Source organism: Centroberyx affinis, unplaced genomic scaffold (assembly GCF_046629955.1).
Source record: "Centroberyx affinis isolate AG114_WGS23_722 - 3 ecotype Tasmania unplaced genomic scaffold, CSIRO-AGI_Caff_v1 ptg000804l_1, whole genome shotgun sequence".
Lineage (NCBI taxonomy): Eukaryota > Metazoa > Chordata > Actinopteri > Beryciformes > Berycidae > Centroberyx > Centroberyx affinis.
This window is the reverse complement of record NW_027279407.1, coordinates 452,750-475,000: the sequence shown is the minus strand read 5'-3', so window position 1 is coordinate 475,000 and position 22,251 is coordinate 452,750. Positions and strand designations below refer to the sequence as shown.

Genomic DNA, 22,251 nt, shown 5'->3' with positions numbered 1-22,251 from the left:
CACACACACACACACACACACACACACTCACACACACACACACACACAGATCCGACCCCAATGGCCTTAAGAGACGTCTGATTCAATCTCGTCAGACTTCTCCACTGACGCTTGATGTATCAATTTTTAAGTAGCTGGCCTCAACTAACGCCTGGATAGCCCACACACACACACACACACACACGGGTCTAACGCACACATGCACAGACACATACGCACACACACGCAGGCTGCTCTGTGCTCCAAGAGCTGTGGCACTCGAGGGGGACTAGAAGGGTTCCATCTTGAAAGCCTGTTGCCATGGTGACCATTATGGTGCTCATCTCCCATGGGCCAGCAAGCTTTACACAACTTCCCTCTCAAAAGAATACACACACACACACACACTTATGTTAACACACACAAACACATAAACACACACGCCATACCCACACACGTTTACCACCCCCCACACACACAGAGTTTTTTTTTCTGCCCTTTATGGTAATGTCGGCGGGGAACCAATGTTTGACTTGAACCAAGTGCGACAGAAAGTAAAAGAACGGAGCAATTAACATTTAAACTAGTAAGAGGGTTTGAAAAGGAAGTGGAGAGAGGGGAAGGGAGACAGCCAGGCAGAGGAAGAATTTGTTTCAGAAAGTGCTGCTGATGTGATAGGGCATAAGGAGAGTGCCGCCTGGTTGAAGGGAATTGGAATTTAATGACTACACCTATGAAATTTCGGGAGTTTGAGGTTGTGTGTGCATTTGTGACTCGCTCGCTCTCTCTCTCTGTGCTTGTGTGTCTTCAATTTAAGGTTCTGCGTTGTGCCACTCCCCAGTTGCAGTTAATTTTGGCTCCCGTTTCTATGGAGGCTTGTTTTAACGGATCACATTCATTTCAAGCAGTAGAACAGGAGTGTTAGAGAGAGGAGGAAGAAGGGAGTGAGGATGAAAGCGAGAGTGAGAATGAGATGCGGAATAGAATAGAATAGGAAACGCAGCACTTGATTGGTTCATGCATGATGTTTTCCCAGTGGAAACCGATGGGCCGTTCCTCTCTCAATCAGTGCGTGGTGACTGAGGGTGTGCCTTGAGTAGCAGTACTATATCATATCTAAGAGCTATCGATTGGCATAAACACACTGACTCTCTCTGGTGACCAGATTAATATTTAATAAGACACTGGATCTGAGACCACTCTTTGTCTTTAGAAGACACACACACAAGCACACACATACACACACACACACACCATAAATAGTCTGAATTGTAACTTTGAAGTTGATGCAAATTTGCAATTGCAAATTGCCTAATATTTTTCACTTTTCACTACACCTTTTTTTTACATTTTCGCTAAGAAACTTCTACACTCCTTTGTGTGTGTGTGTAGGTGTGTGTGTGTGTGTGTGTGTGTGTGAGCACTGTCTTACTGCCTTTGCCTTCTTGTCCCTTTTTCATATCTATGGTAAATCATTAATCATAAGGGAACCAAGTCAAGTAACATGTTTCCCATGGGGCATGGCACTAGGAGGAGAAAGGGAGAGAGAGAGAGAGAGAGAGAGAGAGAGAGAGAGAGAGAGAGAGAGAGAGAGAGAGAGAGAGAGAGAGGGAGGAAGGAAAGGGAAAAGGAAAGAGAAACAGAGAGAGAATGAGAAGGAAAAGCAGAACAGAAAACCTCCCGCGGATGAGAGGGTATAGTTGTATAGTTCCACTCCAAGCAGCCAAGCCGCCATTCTTGTGCGAGGTTTTTTTGCTCAGGCGGTTGTGTGGACGCCAGGCCTGGCATGGGGGCAGCCTGTCTGTCCTCCAGCACCGGGGGCCTTTGTGCCCCTGGGGCTGGCCGGGCCCCAGAGCCGGGACTCTCCGGATGAAACGTCCCCTGAGAAAAGCCGCTTTTCCACCCTGCTCCCACAGCCTGGCCAACAGCTAACAGGACCAAGGGATATAGGAACACACACACACACACACACATGGACACACACACACACTCACTAGCACAGTGTATACGCACCCATTACCTTGGAATCTGACAGGAAGGAGGAGGGAAAGAGAGCAGAAGCCCTTTGAGAATTCTCCCTCTCTTTCTCTGTCTCCTTCTCCCTCTTTCTTTCTTTCTTGCTTTCTCTCTCTCTCTTTCTCTATCTCTTCCTCTCTCTTTCTCACACACACACACACACACACACATACACACACCCCTCTTCCAGTGTTCTCTCAGGTCTTTTGGGGATTGTGCTAGTGGACTTTGCTCCCCTATGATGAATGATTTGCCTAAAAATACTGTCTGTATGCGAGCGAGCGCAGCGTCCAGGTGGAAGAACTTACCTCCACTGTGAGAAATCACACTACTTTTAGGCCACTTTTCTATCTCTCTATGCATGGGTTAACCGCTGCATTGGACATGTGTGTATATGTGAGTGTAAGTGTGTGTGTGTGTGTATGAGTGTGTGTGAAAGAGTGTGATAATTTACGGCCTTTCTGAGACGAGTGACGTGTAGCTTGATTAAATCCATGACCTTCACCACCAGCACAAGCAATCAGGAGGCGTACGCACACGCACACACACACACACTCCCCGCATACTTAACACGGCACCCGGCACACGAACATGCAATCAGCACCTGGCGGAATCCATCACGCCATTGATCCATCCTACACACACACACAGATATACACACACATACACACACACACGCAGGGCGTCTATCGAATTGCATTTCCGACACCCTCATTTTCCTTACTCTGGGTTTTGTACACTGTAAGACCATTTACCACCATAGAAGAAAAGGCGCGTGAGATGGGAATACCAGGCCCATGAATGTATAAATAAATACATGCGTAATCTATATTCAGATTACCAAAGGGAAAGTCAGGAATTCCATTTTACTGCCTAGGATGCAAAAGGGAAATCATTCAGGTCCCCAATCTATTTCCGCACGCCGCTCCTGTTGTGCAGTAGCACAGTTTTCTCTCCCCAGTTTTATGACTCCACATAACGACTAATATGCAGCCACTGTAACAGCCACAGCAATAGTCATATTATGTTGTTGTGACTGTTGCCGGGACTGGGGCTGTGTATTTTTCTTCCCCCCGTTGCCTGAAGATCTAATGCTTATATAACAGGGATGACAGTTGATCTGTTGTTGCATTTGATTACATTGTGTGACCCTGTGGTTGTACATGGCCTCAGCCTGATATAATAGGATCTCACGTAGACCTAATGTCACAATGTATTAAATCAAACTGTTTTTGCTCTTGTTCTTTTCCAAGGGTGTCGCACGCCATCTTACAAACCTGTGACTTTCTGTTCCCATTTCATAGCAGTATCTACTGTATAGTAGACGCAGTGTAGCAAAGCTCCTCATGTAAGCCTGAGGTTATATGGATGCATTTTGTAGCTATTTGATCCTCTGTTCCCTTATTTTTATATAGGCATGCCTAGCAGCCTCCCTGGTGTAGTGAAACATTTTGTAACCCTAGATGTTGTTTCTGGTTGATCATTCTTTTGTGTGTATGGTCTATCGTCTTAAGAGAGGCAAATTCCTATCAACTTCTTGAAGGCAATTAATTATTGAATCTTGAATCTTATATAGTATCTATATTATATTATAGTATCTTATTATGTATTAATAGCATTTCCAACCGCAGTGACACACCCTCTAACCCTGTGTTTGTCTGTCTCCTCTCCCCAGCATGCAGACCTGGAACCTACAAGGCCTCGGCCACCGACGCCTACTGCACCAAATGTCCTCCTCACAGCTCCTCCCACCAGGAGCAAGCCTCCGAGTGCGTCTGCGAGAAAGGCTTCCACCGCGCTGAGGCCGACCCGCGCTCCATGGCCTGCACACGTGAGTGACACACACACACACACACACACAGGCAAATACCACAGTCCTAGTCGTGCAGATTCAAGCATAGTTTACATATGCAGCATCTTCATTTTTGTAGCATGTTGGTGTAAAATGGCTTTAAGTTACATTGACCTTCATTCCATTGGTTAGTCGTGGCAGCCGTGACATGGCTGCTTTATGTCGCTCTCCATCCATCCATCCATCCTCCCCTCCTCCTCCTCCTCCTCCTCTTCCTCAGCTGCTATTGGGTTACACAGCACTAGAGATACCTATATACACACATCCACTTCTGCTGGCCGTGTGGTTAGAGTCCGCGGATGGCTCAAATGAGAGAAATGATACTGGTGATACTCTGGTAGAGACTCTATATATTTCTGTCTCCATCTCTGATTCTCTCTCACAGGCATGCACACACACACACACACACACACACACACAACCAGTGGGATAGAACCACATCCTCACCAACAGAGAGAGACGGGGAGACCGAGCGGAAGAGCAGGACAGAAAGAGATAGATTGAGATGGAGAGAGGGCTGTGGGGGCAGGAGAGAAGGACAGTGACTTAGAGACAGAAGGAGAAAGAGACAGAAAAATGTGGACGAATATGCTCTCTCTCTCACACACACACACACACACACACACACTCAAACACACACATAGAGACACGCACATACAGGAGACTCAAACCCATTATCAGTTTACGGTAGATTACACTCATTAATCGTTGCAGCAGGTGAGATGTGACAGGTGATATCAGCTGGAAATGAGTAACGGTTCTTTCAGATGTGTATGCGCATACACACACTCACACACACACACTCACACGCATGCACAGAGTCATCCTTGCGCCCCACTCAATCTTGTCACTCTTTTCTCACTCTCCTGAATGACGAAGTGTATCGAGGGGGACGGAGGGGAAAGAAATGAGAAAATAAGAGGAGAAAAGGTGAAAGAATTAGGCAAAACCAGAGATAGAGAACAGAATAGTAGAGGAAATAGTGGACTATCAGAGTCTTATGATCTAAATGACATAAACGGCAGATCAGTAGTGAGGAAATGATGATGGGCAGATGAGCGTGGCCTATAGAGGGGGGATGGAGGAAAGAAGGAAGAAAAAGACAGAATTATCAGGGCCACGAACCACACCCCTATCTGCAGATTTATGACCGACAGCTTCAATTATCCCCAGCGTGGCCTCCATCCCCCTCATGCCCAGCGGTTCCCCACCCCCGCTGCCCTTTAGAGAGGCTTGCCACTGGGAAGGCTAATCAGGAAAGTCCCAGGCTTGGCCCGGGGCCCCCTGGGGCTCAGCGCTCAGCCAGGACCTGATGAGATGTCAGGCTGAATGGGCAACTGTCAGTGCCGTCCAGGAAGGGTCCCACCTCCCACACGCCTTCCTGTGCCCTCCTGGAGCACATGCACATGCACACACACACACACACACACACACACACTCACACATGCTCGTGAATATGTGTCTGACTTGTAGCAGCACACTCACAAATCGCCAGAAACATGCCAGGATCTCATCTACAAGGGTGACTACAGAGAAACAAGGATCAGTATAAACTGTTTTAAGGGGCAAAGTAGAATTACAGCTTTCATGTTCAGTCAGTGACAGAATACTTGTTTCAAACTTCTGTTATGAATTCAATGTGCTGCTTCAAAGACAGTCTGCTTTAAGCCAGAATTCAAATATATTAACTCCAGATATTTTAATGAATATGTGAACTTCAGCACGAACAATTCTAATAACGGTATAATAATGAGAATTTGCAATGTTGTCAAGAGACACTTGGTGCGGCTGCTCCCTTGAAAATGATGGAGACTCTGACTTTGTGGACTCACACACTGATTATTTGAGCTTGAGTAATTCAAACAGCTCTAAATCACTAAATGTACCTGAGTCCTGAGAAAATCACCCTGGGCACTGTCCATAGATCACTAGATCACTGTCCATAGATCACTGTCCATATATCACTGTCTATAGATCACTGTCCTTAGATCACTGTCCTTAGATCACTGTCTGTAGATCACTGTCCATAGATCACTATTCATTGTCTAAAGAGCAGCTCCAATAAGTCAGTTAACATCACATGCTAAAATTTTGGCTCTCTTGTTTCACACTCAAGGAGAGACTTCCCCACAAATCTGGCATAAACTATTGAAGATCATATGGATAAAATATTATTTTTAAAGATGGAGTTTAGCTTTAAAAGTCTATTGCCTAATATAACTGCTTTATTCTCATACCATTAAATTTCCAATTAGCTGATCTCTTTCAATCACCGTCCATTCCTAAGATATTCATTAATCTACCACCAAGTGTCCACCCTCTGGCTGGGGTCAGTCAATTCATTTTTAATTAAATCATGTAAATTTTACTCCAAATAGAAGCTGCAATTAATTTGCTAATGATAGAACATGAAGAGAATGCTATATATCCATTTTGGAAAAAAGTAACCTTAAGTTCATCATTCAATATTTGGTGAGCTTGAAATGATAAGGTTCTATCTGTGTGCAGTTCTGAGATGATGAGCTTTAAAGACTTGACCTGCCATCTGGCAAAACTGTTATGTACTATCTATCTTTTTAAATATCTAACCACAAAGGTTACACCGCACAAGCATAAAGTAACACTCAAAGATGATGAATATGCAGATAACCCAATTTTGATAGAAGAACCTTTGAATTTCAAACAATTTCTAAACTATATCCAGTCAGTTAACCCAAGACTTAGGTTACCTACTATTTTTTTTTTTAAAGTGACATAATTTGTTACAAGTATCATATAATATATCATATAATATAATCATTTTGTAGAAGTAGGTAGGTCACTTATTTTCAAATGGTGAATGTCTAATTTGTTTTGGAATGAGACTCTTCAGATTCATTTCCAGTCATTTCCCAGTAGGTTGGATATGACACTGCTCTAAGGCCAAGCTTTTTTTTATGTTTTATTTTTTTTAATTTTGAAAAAAAAAAATTGACAGAGACGAAAGCGAACTGCATTGAGCCATGCTGCCCTGTCTTCCCTCAGGTCCTCCGTCTGCTCCGGAGAACCCCATCTCCACGGTGAACGAGACCTGCGTCACCCTGGAGTGGTCGCCGCCCCGGGACACGGGGGGCCGCGGAGACATCGCCTACAGCCTCCACTGCAGGAAGTGCTCCGGGGACAACAGGAAGTGCGTGCCGTGCGGGAGCAGCGTCCATTTTGTGCCCCGGCAGTTCGGCCTCTCGTCCGCCACCCGCCACGGTGTTGGTGACCGACCTGCAGCCGGACTCCAACTACAGCTTCACCATCGAGAGCCAGAACGGAGTGTCTGACTTAAGTCCTACACCCAGAGGGATGGTGGTGGTCAATATCACCACATCGCAGACAGGTGAGACAAAAAGCAGAACACACACACAGTCAGTGTCATCCAGAATGGTCTAACTCCAAACGTTCGACTTCTCAAGAGAAGAAGAAGGTGATTTTTGTGTATTTGTTGACATTCTACCCTTTCATGGTATAGTTTTGATGTGTAAATTACAGTAAAAACTTGAGAAGTAAGGTTTCTGCAGGACATCAGTGACATCCACTTACAAAGGCTGGTCAGAAAAAAAACAAAATGCCTCAAGGGAAGAAAATAGCCGTCAATCTGAAACAGCAATTTATAGGACGGATGAAAGAAAGCATTTTCGTTTAGAATTGTCCCCAGATTCCTCCTCACATCACGAACATCAGGCTTTTACATGGCAACTGTAAAATCACTGTTGTGCTGTGACATCACAAAGCTCTGTGCCTTCACATATACATAATCACATGTGCATGTCTCACAGTGTGGGACTGGGTGCAATAAGAGCGGGAGAAGAAGAAGTGCGTATGACAGGGTGGTGATGACTAATAGGCCCTGTAGAACGGAGTGAGTGAGGTGTGTGTATGTGTGTGTGTGTGTGTGTGTGTGTAATGAGGGGAAGGGGAGAGGTGAGAGGGGTAGAAGAGGTTGTTAACCTCATTAAGATCCCCACATGTCACCCCTGCTACTCTCGACGATGTCACACACACACACTAGGAACTGAAGTCAAGGCTTCCGGGTTTGCACATGACACACACACACCGGCACATCGCACGCGTACACACACATCGCACATGTCACACATCAGAATACGCTGTAATCACACATGTGTAAAACACCCCCACACCTCCTGAGCTGCTCTCCCTGCCCTCTCATTAGCAAAATTACATGACGCACACGTCCATCGCTGCTCTTCTCATTATAGCACGGTAGTTATCCATCTAAAATTGCTCCCCCTCTCTCTTTGTCTCCTCTCCTCCCCCCCCCCCCGCTGTTTCACTCTCTGCCTCTTTTCATGCTTTTTTTTTTTCCTTCACATCTCGTTCAACTTTTCTCTCATCCCTTTTCGCCTCTTTCTCCTCTTTGTTTCTCCACAGTGAGTGTTGTTTTGAAGGAGAGGAGGAGTAAGGACAGCGTGACTTTGGCCTGGCAGGGACCAGACAGACCCAACGGAGCTATTGTGGAGTATGAGGTCATCTACTATGAGAAGGTGAGACACACACACACATTCATTTTTAACACACATTGTGCACCGGCTTGCTTTCTTTGTCTTTGCTCTCCCTTTTCAGGCTCGTCCCTTTTCGGTCTCCTCTCCTCTCCTCCAGCGTTTTGTTCTTTTACATGCATGTTGAGACTTGTAGGATATCAGATTAGCCTTAGGGCATGTCTGTAATGACTTGTTCATCACAAACAAACAGAAATTACTCTCACTCCCTCTCTCTCTCTTTCTCTCTCTTGATACATATATCTCTATCTCCCTTTCTATCTCCCTCACGTCTCCCCCACTGCTCGCACCAAGCCAATTATCCGCACATCTGTCGAACAAACCTTGTAAAACATGGCCGAGGTGATGAAATTAAGCCTGTGTGTGTGTGTGTGTGTGTGTGTGTGTTGGCAGGCATTAGCAGTAAAATAGTGTTAATCCGTGCTGTGGAGTGTCTTCCATTAGGTAGAGTATCAGCCTCTCTGCAGGGAATCAGCTTACTGACAGACACACTTATTCTTTATTCATCCTCCTACACAGACATACACGTGGACATGCGCGCACACACACACACACACACACATACACTGTAGTCGAGGAACTCGTACGGCGTCACACTGAGTTGAGTAACCACACATTGCCCTAAGTGTGGAGGGGATAAGATATGGGACTTGACAGATGCTCATATATAAATGCAACCGAATGCTCCAGCGATGAGCAAATGAAAACTTAGTGAAGTGTATGTGGCCCCAGGAGAAATTTTAATTCATCTTTTTGAGCTTTCTATTATTTTCAGACTTTCTTTCGTTTTTTTTCCCCCTCTCTCTCCCTATTACACAATCCATTGTGTTTTATCTAAACCTCTATATCTATACTTTCAACACTTTTTGTTACTCTACAATCACTTTACTTCTCTCACACTCGATGGCGGCGACTTGAACTTTCTTTTTTAATTCTCTCCCTCTCTCCTGCATCCCAGAACCAGCGGGAGCAGAACTACACGGTGCTGAAGACTCGCTCCAACATGATGACGGTGGACGGGCTGAAGCCGGGGACCACCTATGTGTTCCGGGTCAGGGCGCGAACCGACGGCGGCTACGGCAGCTACGGAGGAGAGATCGAGCTGGAGACCAGCCACGAAGGTGCAGAGAGAGAGATGCTCATATGTTTTATTCTAAAGCCTGAGAGAGATTTCTTACTCACATTAGGGTCTAACACCCCTTTGTTAAGCATTTTTTTTCCTCATCTCTTTTCTTTTTAACATCTCCCTCGGTTTTTATCTGAAAATTGGAACAGGGCACTGCACCGGCTGCACTGAAAATAGTCCAAATAATCCTAATGCTCCCAAGATAGTCCACACTGCTAACAAAACAAAGCCAGATCGAAAGTGCATGGCGCAGGTGAACAAAGTGGACAAAGCTTGACAGAGCAGAGCAAAGTCAGTTTCACTCTAACTGCAAATATAACACCGGTTATCTGAGCACACCCGCATTTCTTCCCCCTCTGTTTTTTATCCACTTACCTTTAGAAATGTATTCTTTATTTAGACAGAGGGAAAGAAGAGGTGGAGACACAAGAGAGAAAGCTCCGATAGGATCTGACCCCAGGCCAGTGGGGGTGAACATGTCGCTCCAGAGGCAGCGACTTAACCACTGAACCACCTTTGAGCACACTGTTGCTTTTTATCTGTTAGGTTTTAAAATGATCTGCCCCCCTGTTTTCACAGTCGTCCACTTTCATTATCTCTTCATGACGTGCTGTTGGATTTTCTGTTTTACAGTGCCCATAATGTGCTCTTCAAAGTGAATATTGATTCCAGACAGGCAGTCAGAGGGGGATAAATCAGTTAATGTATAGCACTATGTTATAGATTGTCTATGTTGCGTTCAACAGGCACACATTAGCCTACTAATCATTCAAATCAATAAATGTAATTGAAAGCAGGATTTAATGGCATGCAATGGCTATTCTGTGACAAATATCTGAGAATACATAAACAATACAAGTAACATTAGTATAGCTAATATTATGCCAGTGCTTCAAGTTCTCTGAAGCCTTGCACATCTTCCTCATTCCTCATGCCCCTTAGGGCCCAGAACCAGGGTTGAAAATCATATAGGGTGTACAGTAGAGTAACAGAAACAGCTATTACTGAGGCTCAAAGTCAAGTTCAGTATACATTATAGGATCTGCCACATTCAGCTGACCCAATAGTGATCATATCAAGGTTATCTAATCAGATCAATTCCATTGATTGTTAAAGAAGGGTGTGTATGTGTGCGCCAGTAAATGTAATGGGAGATCAATGCTTATCTGTGCCTGCCTAGGGGCATTCATTTTGACTCTACACACACACACACACCAAACACACACATATATACATACACACACTCACACACGTGTCTGCTCATGCTTAGCTAAGCCAGATAAATGGGGTATTTGTTTTGAGTAATGGCTCGATTGGTGTGGCGTAAAAATCGATGCGTCTTTGCAGAAAGTTCTCGGCGGTAGCCTTGTTATGCAGAATGTTAACATATCCATTTGGACGGCGCGGCCGAATGGGAATGGCTTTCACGTCCACTCTCATACTCTCATAGGCGATGCAGAGGGGGAGAGTGCTTTTCATCAAGGAGCTTACTTACTATTCCATCCGCCTCCCTCCCTCCCTCCCTCGCTCTGTGGCTTGTTCGCCGCTCTCTCTTTTTTCCTCTCCTTCACTCTCTCTCTCTTTTATCTCCTTTTCTATTGCTATCATATATCATTCTCTCTCCCTCTTTCCCCTGCAACACGCACTCTCTCTCTCTCTCTCTCTCTCGCTCTGCCTTTCACTCCCTACCTCCCTTCCTGTTTTCCTTCCTCCCTCACCTTTCTCCTACAGAACAACCCTCCGTCTCTTTCCCTCCGTCTCTCAGCCTGCTTTCTTTATGAACCCACTGTTTTCCCCCTGTCTCCCTCTGTAGACATGTTGGCCATTGGAGATCCCAACCAGTCCACCATCCTGGCCGTGTCCATCGCCGGGGGAATCGTCCTCCTCATCTTCCTGGTGACTTGCTTCGTTGTCAGTGGAAGGTGAGGTCAAAACTAGGAAAGACACGTGTGTGAGTGTATATACATGTGTGTATGTATGTACACACAATGCTCAACACACACACACACACACACATACACACACAAGCTGGACCTCCCACTTGCTAAATCGCTCTGTCTTGTTTCATAAAAGAATATGCCAAATCTCTCTCTCTCTCTCTCTCTCTCTCTCTCTCTCTCTCTCTCTCTCTCTGTCTCTCATCTCTCATGGGTGTTACGAGGTAAATGGTACCTCCATGCAGGCCCTGCATCTTTGACATTTGCACTGTTGCCAAAGCCTAACCAAAGGCTGTGTTGTCTTGTGTGTGTTGGGCATGGTCTCCCTATGATCACACCCTTTGAAGGTTAGGCGGATGTTAGCGCGAAGGCCAGAAGAAGGAGATGAGAGAGAAAGAAAAGAATGGCGAAGGTGAGAGGCGAGGAGATAAAAGGATCGGAGTCAGGAGTGGGCTTTTTGGAAGAAGAAGAAAGGGACAGGGATCAGCGGAGAGGAGAGGAGAGGAGAGGAGAGGGGAGGAGAGGAGCAGAGAGCAGAGGAGAGGAGAGGAGAGAAAGGGATGACAGGCATCTGTGATTTACCATGCCTGTAAATTAATGCTTATCCTATATGAGCTTGAACCAGATTAGCCACATGCTAAGAACTACATGCATGCACTCACATCTTATTTACTTACACACAGGCACACACACACGCACACACTAATGTACACACGCTAAAAACATTAGTATTGATTCAGGTGATTGCTTATCAGGCTGAGTGCTCTATTCACTATTGACGAGGAGGGATCTAATCAGTGGAGACTGTCCTGTATGACACACACATACACACAACATATATGCGCACACACACTCAGTAACCAACACATAACACACACGGACAAGGATGCATGAACGCACATTTGCATTTTCTCAAATCAAAAAATGTACTTCACACACAGCCAATGCCATTTGCATAAAATACAAAAATTACATCTGTCTGCATAACAGTGTTAAGGTTATATACAAGCAGCAAGACAAGCTGTTAACAATAACATGCTATGAACACACATGAAGGTACACACACACGCATGCACATGCACACACACACACACACACACACACACACTCACAGTCAGCTAATCAGGTTTCACAGGCTGGGGAGGTGTTAACTAGGTTTTACAGAACGGTCGATGCACTGCCATCAATTTCAGGTCCCTCTGTCTCTCTCTCTCTCTCTCTCTCTCTCTCTGTCTCTCTCTCTCTCTCCCTTTCTCTCTCTCTCTCTTTCCTTCTCTCTCTATCTATCTCTCTATCTCTTGTAGCTCTCTCACTCTCTCTCACTCTCTATCTATCTTTCTTTCCTTTAGAGGTGGGGAGACAGGGGAGGAAAGAGTGTTGATTAGTACTTTCTATCAAAGAACATCTGTACATCTATCAAAGTGTGTGTGTGTGTGTGTGTGTGTGTGTGTGTGTGTGTGGAGTGTGTACACTGTTTGTGTTTGTGACTTGGGGATCGAAGGGGAGATCAAAGGTACACTACTTGAGAGACAAGTCAGGCAGAGAGCTGGGGGGGCGGGGGGGGTGTGGGGGGGTGGACAGAAGTGAGGTAAAGGAGAGACGGAGGATAAAATGAGAAACTATTAGATGGGCGGTGGGGATGAGAGAGAGAGAGAGAGAGAGAGAGGAAGAACGTCTGAAGTACGCTCGCACCAGCGGAGAGCTACATTTTGAGATGGCGTGAAAGATAGAGAGAAGGGGAGAAGGATGGAGAAAGACAGAGAGAGAGAGAGAGAGAGAGGGAGATTGATGGAGGGAGGAAGAGAGCCAGCGGCACAATGGGAGGAGGGGAGAGGTACGAGGAGCGAAAAGATGAAGGGCCGGATTACGAGTGTGAGAGAGGAAGAGGGGGAGGGGGGGGAGGGGGGAGTACCATCGTCTTCCTCGCTGGCAGGCAGGTTTTGGAGGAATTGGGAGAGAATCTGAAACATAGAGGGAGGGAGAGATGCACATAATGTTCCCCTTCTCATTTCTCCATACCTTCCTCTCTCACATTTTCTCTCTCCCCCTCTCTCTCTCCTCCCCTATTAAACCTTCCTCTTATCTGTCAATCAGCCCGTAGTCCATTTCTCTTTCACTCCCTGCTCTCTGCTTCTGCTTTTCTCTTCATTCTACCTCTCCCTCTCTCTCTCTCTCTCTCTCTCTCTCTCTCTCTCTCTCTCCCCCTCTCTCTCTCTGGCTTTCATTTCCTGTTCCGTTCTTGAGATTTACATTCAGATGAAATCCCCATGATGTATCGAGTATTTGGTGCGTTTGGTGGGGCCAGTCGAACGCAGACAATAATGAAGTTGGGACTGAAATTCACACCGAGAGTCGGCCAAGGTTGAAATGATTTCCCACCAGACATTGGTTTTTTTTTCTAAATGCCAGCTGTTTAAACCATCTCACCATTTACTGTAAGCTCACTTGACTGGATGGTAGCGCTGGACTTCTTTTATTCTTTTTTTTTTTTTCTTTTATACCTGTTTCACCTATTGAATTCCCAATTCTAACCACATGTTGAACTCATAGAATAAATCTCTCTCTCTCTCTCTCTCCCCCTCTCTCTCTGCCTCCTCCTCTCTCTTTCACACACACACACACACACACACACCCACGCAGACACACACACACTCCCTGCAGCCTTTGCTGGCAGGGTATTGAACGGCTATGCCTCATAAACGGGCTGATTTGCAGGCCAGTCTGCTGTGTTCTGTTCTGTCCTGTTCTCGTTTAATAAAGTGCTTTTCTGCTATTGTTACCGCAGGAGGGAAAACATGAAAAAACGTCCAAAGCTCCTCAGACACAGCACGGCGCTGACAAATCACACCAGTTATTGCCGTGTGCGTGCCATTATTGCCTTGCAAGCGTGTGTGTGTGTGTGTGAGAGTGTGTTTGTGTGTGAAGTCGGTGCTTTTGTCCTCCTGAGGGTGCTTTGGCAGGCTGGCAGGTGGGAGCGATGGGGAGCTAGCTAGCGACTGGCATAGCCATGGATTCAGCAGATGGCCTTTCACTCATGAAGCATTCTCCCCTTTGGTCCTCACTTTCTCTCACTCCTTGTTAAACATGTTACAGCCCCCGCCTCCCAGCATCTGCTTGTGTGTGTGTGTGTGTGTGTGTGTGTGCATGCGTGCGTCTGTGAGCATGCCGGTGTGTGTGTGCGAGCTAATGATTCCCTAGCCACGCAACCGTCTCCTTCACCGAGTAGCTGCAGGCTTTGGTGTGATGCCAGATTCCCATGTGTGTGTGCGGGTTTCTATGTTTCATGTTTTTAATGTGGGAGTTTTGGTGAGAAGTCAGCGTGAAGTTGTTCCATCGTTGCACTGTCTGTGTCGGTGTTGTGTGTTTTTTTTTTTAAGAGGTCTCATCTGCTGCACGTCTTGAAGTCTGCCTTTATGGAATGCATCTGTTGTCGGAGTTGGAGATATTCAGCAGGGGGTGAAGGGACACAATCTGTTAAAGAACATTTCTTAAAATCTAAAAATAATAAGTTGGTGTTTAATTGTATACTTAGTGCAAGACAAAACGTGCAGTTATTTACTCAATCCAGATCAGACTAGGTGCCTTGTGCATTGCAAGCTGGCCGGTCATCCCAATGTTTCTCTATGACAGCAAGAGGAGAGGAAATACATTATCTGTCTGCAATCCTTTGACGTCGCCAAGCAGGCTGATGGCAAGAGCGCAATTCACTTTCCACTTTTTCTCCACCAAAAGTAGGGAGAAAAAGTGTGATTGCCTTTCTAAGAAGTAGAGTTTTGATAAAATAAGAGAGCAAGAGATAGGCAGAGAGGGAGAAAGAGAGAGAGAGAGATAGATGAGGGAAAGTGAGATGTCATTCTAATGGTGGCTGATTCCAGCAGAAAGACTTCACAGTCACTAATAGAGACCGCTAACAGCCCTGCCTTTTTAACACAGTCGCATCTCCTGTTGGTGTGTGTGTGCGTCTGTTTGCGCGTGTAAGCTCTTTTACCTCAGCAGCATCTGTTATGCAGCCTAAGGTTATTCTTAAAACTTAATGACACAAAAGAGGAGAGGAAGAATAAAAAGGGAAGCATGTTGAGAGGAGGGGGGCGGTTCAGAGCTAGAGAGAGAGAGAGAGAGAGAGAGAGAGAGCGAGGGAGAGAGAGTTGTGAGAAACTGAAGAACTACCATAATTGACTGTAAGATACCTCAAAGAGGATGGGTGTATGCGTGCTTGTTTGTGTTTCAAAGACAAAGCGAGAGGCTGAAATGAAAAACACCCAAGAATAAAGGCAGCCATTTTGAAGCGGAAAGAGGCGAAGTATACAGTGGGGAAAAAAAACCAAAAATAAACGTGAATGTTTATGAACTTGCTTTTACCGTATTTTTTCAGCTGGGGCGGGGTTATGTACCCAGCTAGGATGAAAACTGCAAGTGCTTTTATCTCATCCACAAAAAAACAACAAAACAGGAAATAAGGCACAAATATAATGGACCCATGGCAACCATTAGCTCAGTATGCCAAATAGTAGTGATGGTGATTTTGGCGGAGGTAGAAAGGAGCCAGTCGATTCCTTTCCCAGTGGGTGGTGTTGGTCTGTTTGCTTGATAATAGCACTAATAATGATTTGGCAGCCAAGAGACTCATTGTGCACCAATCTAAAACCAAACAGAGGCCCGGTTAGTGTGGGGAAGTGTGTGTGCGTGTGTATAACTGTATCTGTGTGTGTGTGTGTGTCCCTGTGCGTGTCATTATACCGATTTGTCTGTGTTCCTAGCTGGCTTGGTGCTTTGAACTAATGCGGCTAAGCTGTAGGCTGTAGTGGAATACAGCTTTGTCTGCAGAATGCCTAGAAAGTAGCTTACAAACAGTGTAATAATAGCAGCTAGTTGCCGCAGGTGCAAAATTATCTCGCACACACTCCATGCAAATGAGCAGATGTTGCAGCGGGATTGATCAAATGGCCTATAAACATCAGACAAATTCAGAACTGTTTCGGCCGGGATTTTAAAGTTTATAGTGCATTTAAACACACGTGCGAACACACACACACACACACGCACACACACACACGCTCACATATTAACATCATGACCTAATCAAGTTGTATCTGGTGTAGTAACATCATTAGGGGAATTAGTTTCACACTGATCTGTTAGCGAATATAAAGATACACTTCGCTTAATGATGATGATGACACGCTCCTCGCCTCTCTCCTGTTCTCCCTCTCCATCCTCTCTCGTTTGACCTTTTCACCAGGTTGTTAAAAAATTCTGCTACATTACACCAATTACTGTAGGCCAGCTCCAGACCTCTCATCGTAGCCTCTCATCCTCTACTGCCCCCCCCCACCTCTTTCCTTTCCTTTCCTTTCCTTTCCTTTCCTTTCCTTTTCCTTTTCCTTCTCCCTGCCTCAGCTTCCTTTACCACTCTCTGTAATGAGTGGGAGCTAAATGAAATGTTTCCAAACAGGGTGTTAATGAAACATAGACAGATTTATTAGCCATAACTCTTCAGCTAATCATTTCCCCTTCTTAATAATTAGCCTGGGCTGAGTAAATCTTTTTACACTGTGGTCAGAGAGTGCTGAGCCAGTGCCAGATGCAGGAACGGGGGAGAGAGGGGCCAAAGAAGAAGAAAAACGAACTCACTTGCGTTCCCGCTCGCCCTCTTAGCTCACCTGCCTTTTGTCTGTCGCCTGTTAGATCTTTGCCTGTTATTTCCATGCTGCTTTCATTCTTTGTTTAATCCACAACCATGTGTTTGCTCCCGGTCGGTGAATGCTTTGTGTTTTTCAAGTGCTTTATGAGGCATAATTTTGCTGTGAAATGATGAGAGTGAATTTAATCCATTGATTTAATTCCCGGTAATTATTTTTGATTTAATAGCTTGATATTAAATGGAATTGCCATTATCATGAGTAATGATGGGACCAGACACCCACAGCAGGGTGTGCGTGTATGTATGTATGTGTGTGTGTGTGTGTGTGTGTGTACGGGGGGTATGGAGAAAGGAGGATAGATGTATCTGATTGTGTTACGCAGGAGGGGTGACTAATGATTGACTGATTTCCTTTCCCTCTCCTCTTCTAGTCACTCTGATAAGCAGTGGAAAAAGAATGACAGAGAGAGAGACAGACAGGAAATGAAAGGAGGAAAGGAAAGGAGAGAAAAGGAAAGGAAAGGAAAGGAAAGGAAAGGAGAGGAAAGGAAAGGAAGCGAACGGAACGGACAAGAAAGGAAAGGAAAGGAAGACAATTATGCATTTTTTGGGATGTATGCATGTGTGTGTGTGTGTGTGTGTGTGCGTGTGTGTGTGTGTGTGTGTGTGTGTGTGTGTGTGACCCCCTCTGACTCTTCCCTGTCCCTGAGTGTATCAATTTCTCCTCCCGTCTTCCAGCCAGCCGCCCGCCTCTAATCCTATAAAAGATGGTCCAGTCATATAAAACAGGGCGGACGATACCGGGCGGCTCGCTGCTACACACACTTTATTAGCTCTCTTCGCTTCTCAGGTTAAGATTAGTCCAAGGTTATTCACACACATGCAGACAAACACACACACACTTTCTCTCTCACAAACACACACAACTTGGTTTGACTTTGGGCTGTGCCTCTAAGCATATTTAAACAGGTATCGCTGTGGGTTCAGTCCCTCTTTGCTTCAAGGTTATTTCTCCATCCATATTTACTCAACCTCTCTGTCTCTTATAGCGCCAGATCAAGCCTTTTATTCTGTCTTGCCAAAGTTCCCCCTCGTTTGATCTCACCTTCTGCCTCTCTCTCCCTCCCTCTCTCTTTCTCTCTGTGTGTTGTCTCTATTTCCCGCCTCTCCTTTTTTCTTCTCTATCCCCTTGTTTCCTACTTCCATTCTCTCCTCCCCCTCTTCTTTCTCACTGTCACTCTCGCGCTCTCTTGCTCCCTCCATTTCTCCGCCCCGCCACCTCCCACCTCTCTTCCTTTCTTTTCTTTAGTTCCTCTCTCCTCTCTCCTCTCTCCTCTCTCTCTCTGGTTCTGGTGGCCCAGTGTGCAGCGTTGCAGTGTGTTGGCTGGCTGGTAATGCAGTCAGTGATGCTGCAAAACTGTCCAGCTTGACAAGTGATTTAATCTTGTTTTAGTCAAGGAAATAAGTCTTGAGATAAATGACCTTATTTCATTACATTGTATCTGATTTTTAGAATTCCCTTAAAGCAATTGATACTTTCTTGAAAAACCTGTAACTCATCACTCCACACTCCTTTTAAGATAATCTCATTAAAATTGTTGATACGGGCAGACAAATTGAAAACAAATGGAAACTGAACTGATGGGAAACAACATGAAATGACTTGTTAAGATGGACATTTTTTGCAGCGTGGAGCTCCAGTTAACAGGTTACCTCCTCTGGGAGTCTGCTGTACTAAACTCATAAAAGGTGGAGTAGGCAGGGTGACAAAAAACACTGTCTGTCCAGGACTAAGCACCAGCAATTAATCACAATGTGATGATGTGCCACTGTTTTTTAACTTGAACTATCCTCAGTCAGATCAGAAAAACTATTTTGTATTCCTAAACTACTTATCTTTTAAAATTTTGAGCATGTTTACACTTAGACTAACCCATCAACCGTAAAGTGTTTTAAAACGTTTAATGAATTACAAAAAGCCACATTTAAGTAAACAAGCGGAATAATCAATATCAAAAACTGAATCACAACACTGCACTACTTGACTTGGGAACTCTGAGCTGAACATCCAGGAAATTAAAACAAACTAAACAGGGACCCAGAACAAGCAGTTTAAATATTACTTATATAACATTTTCAGAAAACTTAAGGGAGAAGAACATTTTATCAAATATATAATAATTTCTCTGCATGATCTGTAGCAGAGCACTTTTGAATAGAGACGTTTTTTTTTAACTGATAAGGCTATTAAGGCTATTAATATATATGTATATTACAGAATACAGTAGCACCAGGAGCTGCAGCTGGCCCAGCAAACGACAGTGACGGCAGTATCAGTATGTGCTGAGTTTTAATTGTCAGAGGAAGTACGAGGAAGTCAGGAAATCAGCACAACCTGCTGCTGCAGCGGCTGCTGTCTCTCTCCATGAGCGAATAGCCTGGAGTCAGACTGAGGGGGGAAACCAGGACTCTGCCTTAGTGCAGCAGTAGAGCCCAAGGCTAATAGACCAATACCTGGGGACTAGGCATAATAGCGACAATATCAGCTAATAGGAGAAGAAGGAGGGCTGCTTTGTTACACACTTTCTAAACCTTTAACAATGATTATGTCGCTGGGCTGATGCACACTAAGTGATTTGGACAAAATGTGTATTCACACTGTGCTTGTGCGCCTAATAGGACAATGGTCTCTGCATAATGTACTGCCTAGTAGCTCCAAATGTGCAGTGTCACACATAGAAATCCCAAGGCAAAATGTCATGTTGCTGTAGCTCGGTGAGCATGGCAGTAACGCTGCCATGGGGGTGCTGCCGGGGGTTCAGGTCCCACTGAGGCCACCCATGCTAAAAATGCACGCATGATAGTGTAAGATGCTTTGGATAAAAGAGTCCACAAAATATTAAATGTTACCCCTTCAGTCCTATTGTCCTTCCCCACACACACATACAGTGCATATATAGTGCATATACTACTATCTCGCCCTCTGCCTCAAAAGGACCCAGCGTGACATTTTTCAATCAAGTTGTATGAATTATTAGTGTAGAGATCCCACTGACAGAGCGATTGTTTAATGGAAAAAAAAAATCCAAATATTAATGATGAAAGGGGGTGGGGGGGAGGGGGGGGGTGTCTACTGGACCAATATGTTTGAGCTGAACATGGAAACAAAGTTGTTGTTTTTTTTTTTCTAACTCCTTCCTCACATCCTTCCCAGATATGTTTTGCTGCTGCCTGGCCTTCGCTTCACTCAGAGTCGAGAGGCCGAGTCCTGCGGCTACACTGTATCTCTCTCATCTGCTCTTCATCTGTCTAGCCGTTCTCCTCGCTCTTTCTCTCTCTCCTCAAGGGGGAGGGGGGGTATTATTGTACTTTATCGTTCTGCTCTTCCTTCCCTGGAGCCATAACTCAACGGCCGCATCCTTCCTCATTTCCCCTGTTCTTCTCTCTTTCACATGTGGTCAATGTGCTTGTTGTTGCTTTTACCTTTTACCTCTCCTCTTTCTCTCTCGTAATCTCTCCTCATTCTCTTTCTCTTCTCTGTCCCCATTGTTGTTGCACAAACATCGCCCCACCCCTCTTTCTGCCCCCCCTCCCTTATGTTGCCCTTCACACCGCTCCCCTCCCTCCCCCTTTCTCTCTTTCCACCTCTCTTCTGTCCCTATGTGGCAGCCTCCCCGTCTCTCCTCGCTCTTCCCCTCCCATCTGATTGCTTGTTAGTTAGCATGCAGGGATGGACCCCCATTGTGTGTTCTTGCCTGTCAGCACTCTCTTTCTCTCTCTCTATTTCTCTTTCCAGCTGCCAGTGTCCACTCTTTCTATCAGAGAACAACACAACACTGAAGAAAGGCAGATCTGAGAGATGGATAGATGCAGGGAGAGAGATAGATAGATAGAGAGAGAGAGAGAGAAAGGGAGGGGGAAAGGGAGGATATGTGGGGTGTTGGATGAGGGAATGTTTTTCACTTAAAGACAGAATTAAGAAAAGAATAGAAAAATGGCCTAGAGAGATAAAGGGCGGCAAGAGAGAGAATGAGAGGAAGAGAGAAAGAGAGAGAGAGAAAAGGGGAGGGGTGCCATGGCCATGATAATATATGGATGGAGTTCTACGAAGGTGGAAGCTTGCTAGCAGAATGACAAATGGGTCTCGAGTGACAGAGTATTATATTAAAAAGTAAATTGATATGCAAATGTGGAGTGTGTGGCTTTTGGAGGACAGGGATAGCCTGTTGTCCGCACTGGAGTGGAACAGAGAGAGGGAGAGAGACAGAGAGAGAGAGAGAGAGAGAGAGAGAGATAGACGCGTGTTTGGGTGTGATAGGGATATCGCAGTCCCTTAGTGTGTGTGTGTGTGTGTGTGTGTTTTTGCGTGATTGGTGTGCGTGCGCATTTATGTCCACATACAGTATATATACAGTATATATGTCTCTGTGTGTGTGTGTGTGTGTGTGTCTGTGTGAGTCTATGTGTAGTAATGTGTGTATAAGAAGCAGCAGAGTATAGTTCAATTGGATAGGAGCTAAATGGAACAATGATTTCCCCCACAGTGACAGATAGTGCTAGCTTCACACAGCGGTGCAGCAGTATAGAGCCCCAGCTAGCTGCAGGGTTTTTAGCAATGCAGGAGAATTATCTCATTATGAAGTCTGTTCCGCCTCAAGAGTCTATGAATGTTCATTCCCTAAAGTAAATACCTGGGTCGTCCTGTATGCTGGTTTCCACATCCACGTCCTCCTAAGTCCAGTTCCAGCACTTTGAATAGATGTATGACGGGTCAAGTGCAGTTCAGTTGAGTGTATATGGTATTAAAAGAGATCTGTTTCTCTCTCTCTCTCTCCCTCACTCACACACACAAACACACACACACACACACACACAGACACACGCACACACTCACACAGCTGTCAGGGGAAAACAGAAGCCATAGCCATGTCAGGTTTTGTGCCATGTTTAAGACTGCAGCGCTAATGATTCATGACACTTCTAACTGGAGAGGAGAAATGAGTCGCTCTGTAATTACTATGGAAATGTGTTCATTTCCCATCAGACACACACACACCCACACGCACGTACACACACACCCCCCACACACACACACACGCAGACACATCCACGCACACACACACACACACTAACACAGATACACCTCCAACAGT

The 22,251-nt window shown here is 45.3% G+C and overlaps 1 protein-coding gene across 1 annotated transcript in view; it reads left to right on the top strand.

Annotated features, from left to right (window-relative positions):
* The window catches only part of epha4b (eph receptor A4b), a 76,609-nt gene that overhangs the window by 35,160 nt on the left and 19,198 nt on the right, over window positions 1–22,251 (top strand). Inside the window, 6 exon segments of the mRNA XM_071520474.1 lie at window positions 3,671–3,826; window positions 6,872–7,080; window positions 7,082–7,214; window positions 8,267–8,379; window positions 9,353–9,515; window positions 11,334–11,442. Of these exon segments, the coding sequence (XP_071376575.1) occupies window positions 3,671–3,826; window positions 6,872–7,080; window positions 7,082–7,214; window positions 8,267–8,379; window positions 9,353–9,515; window positions 11,334–11,442 (883 nt within the window).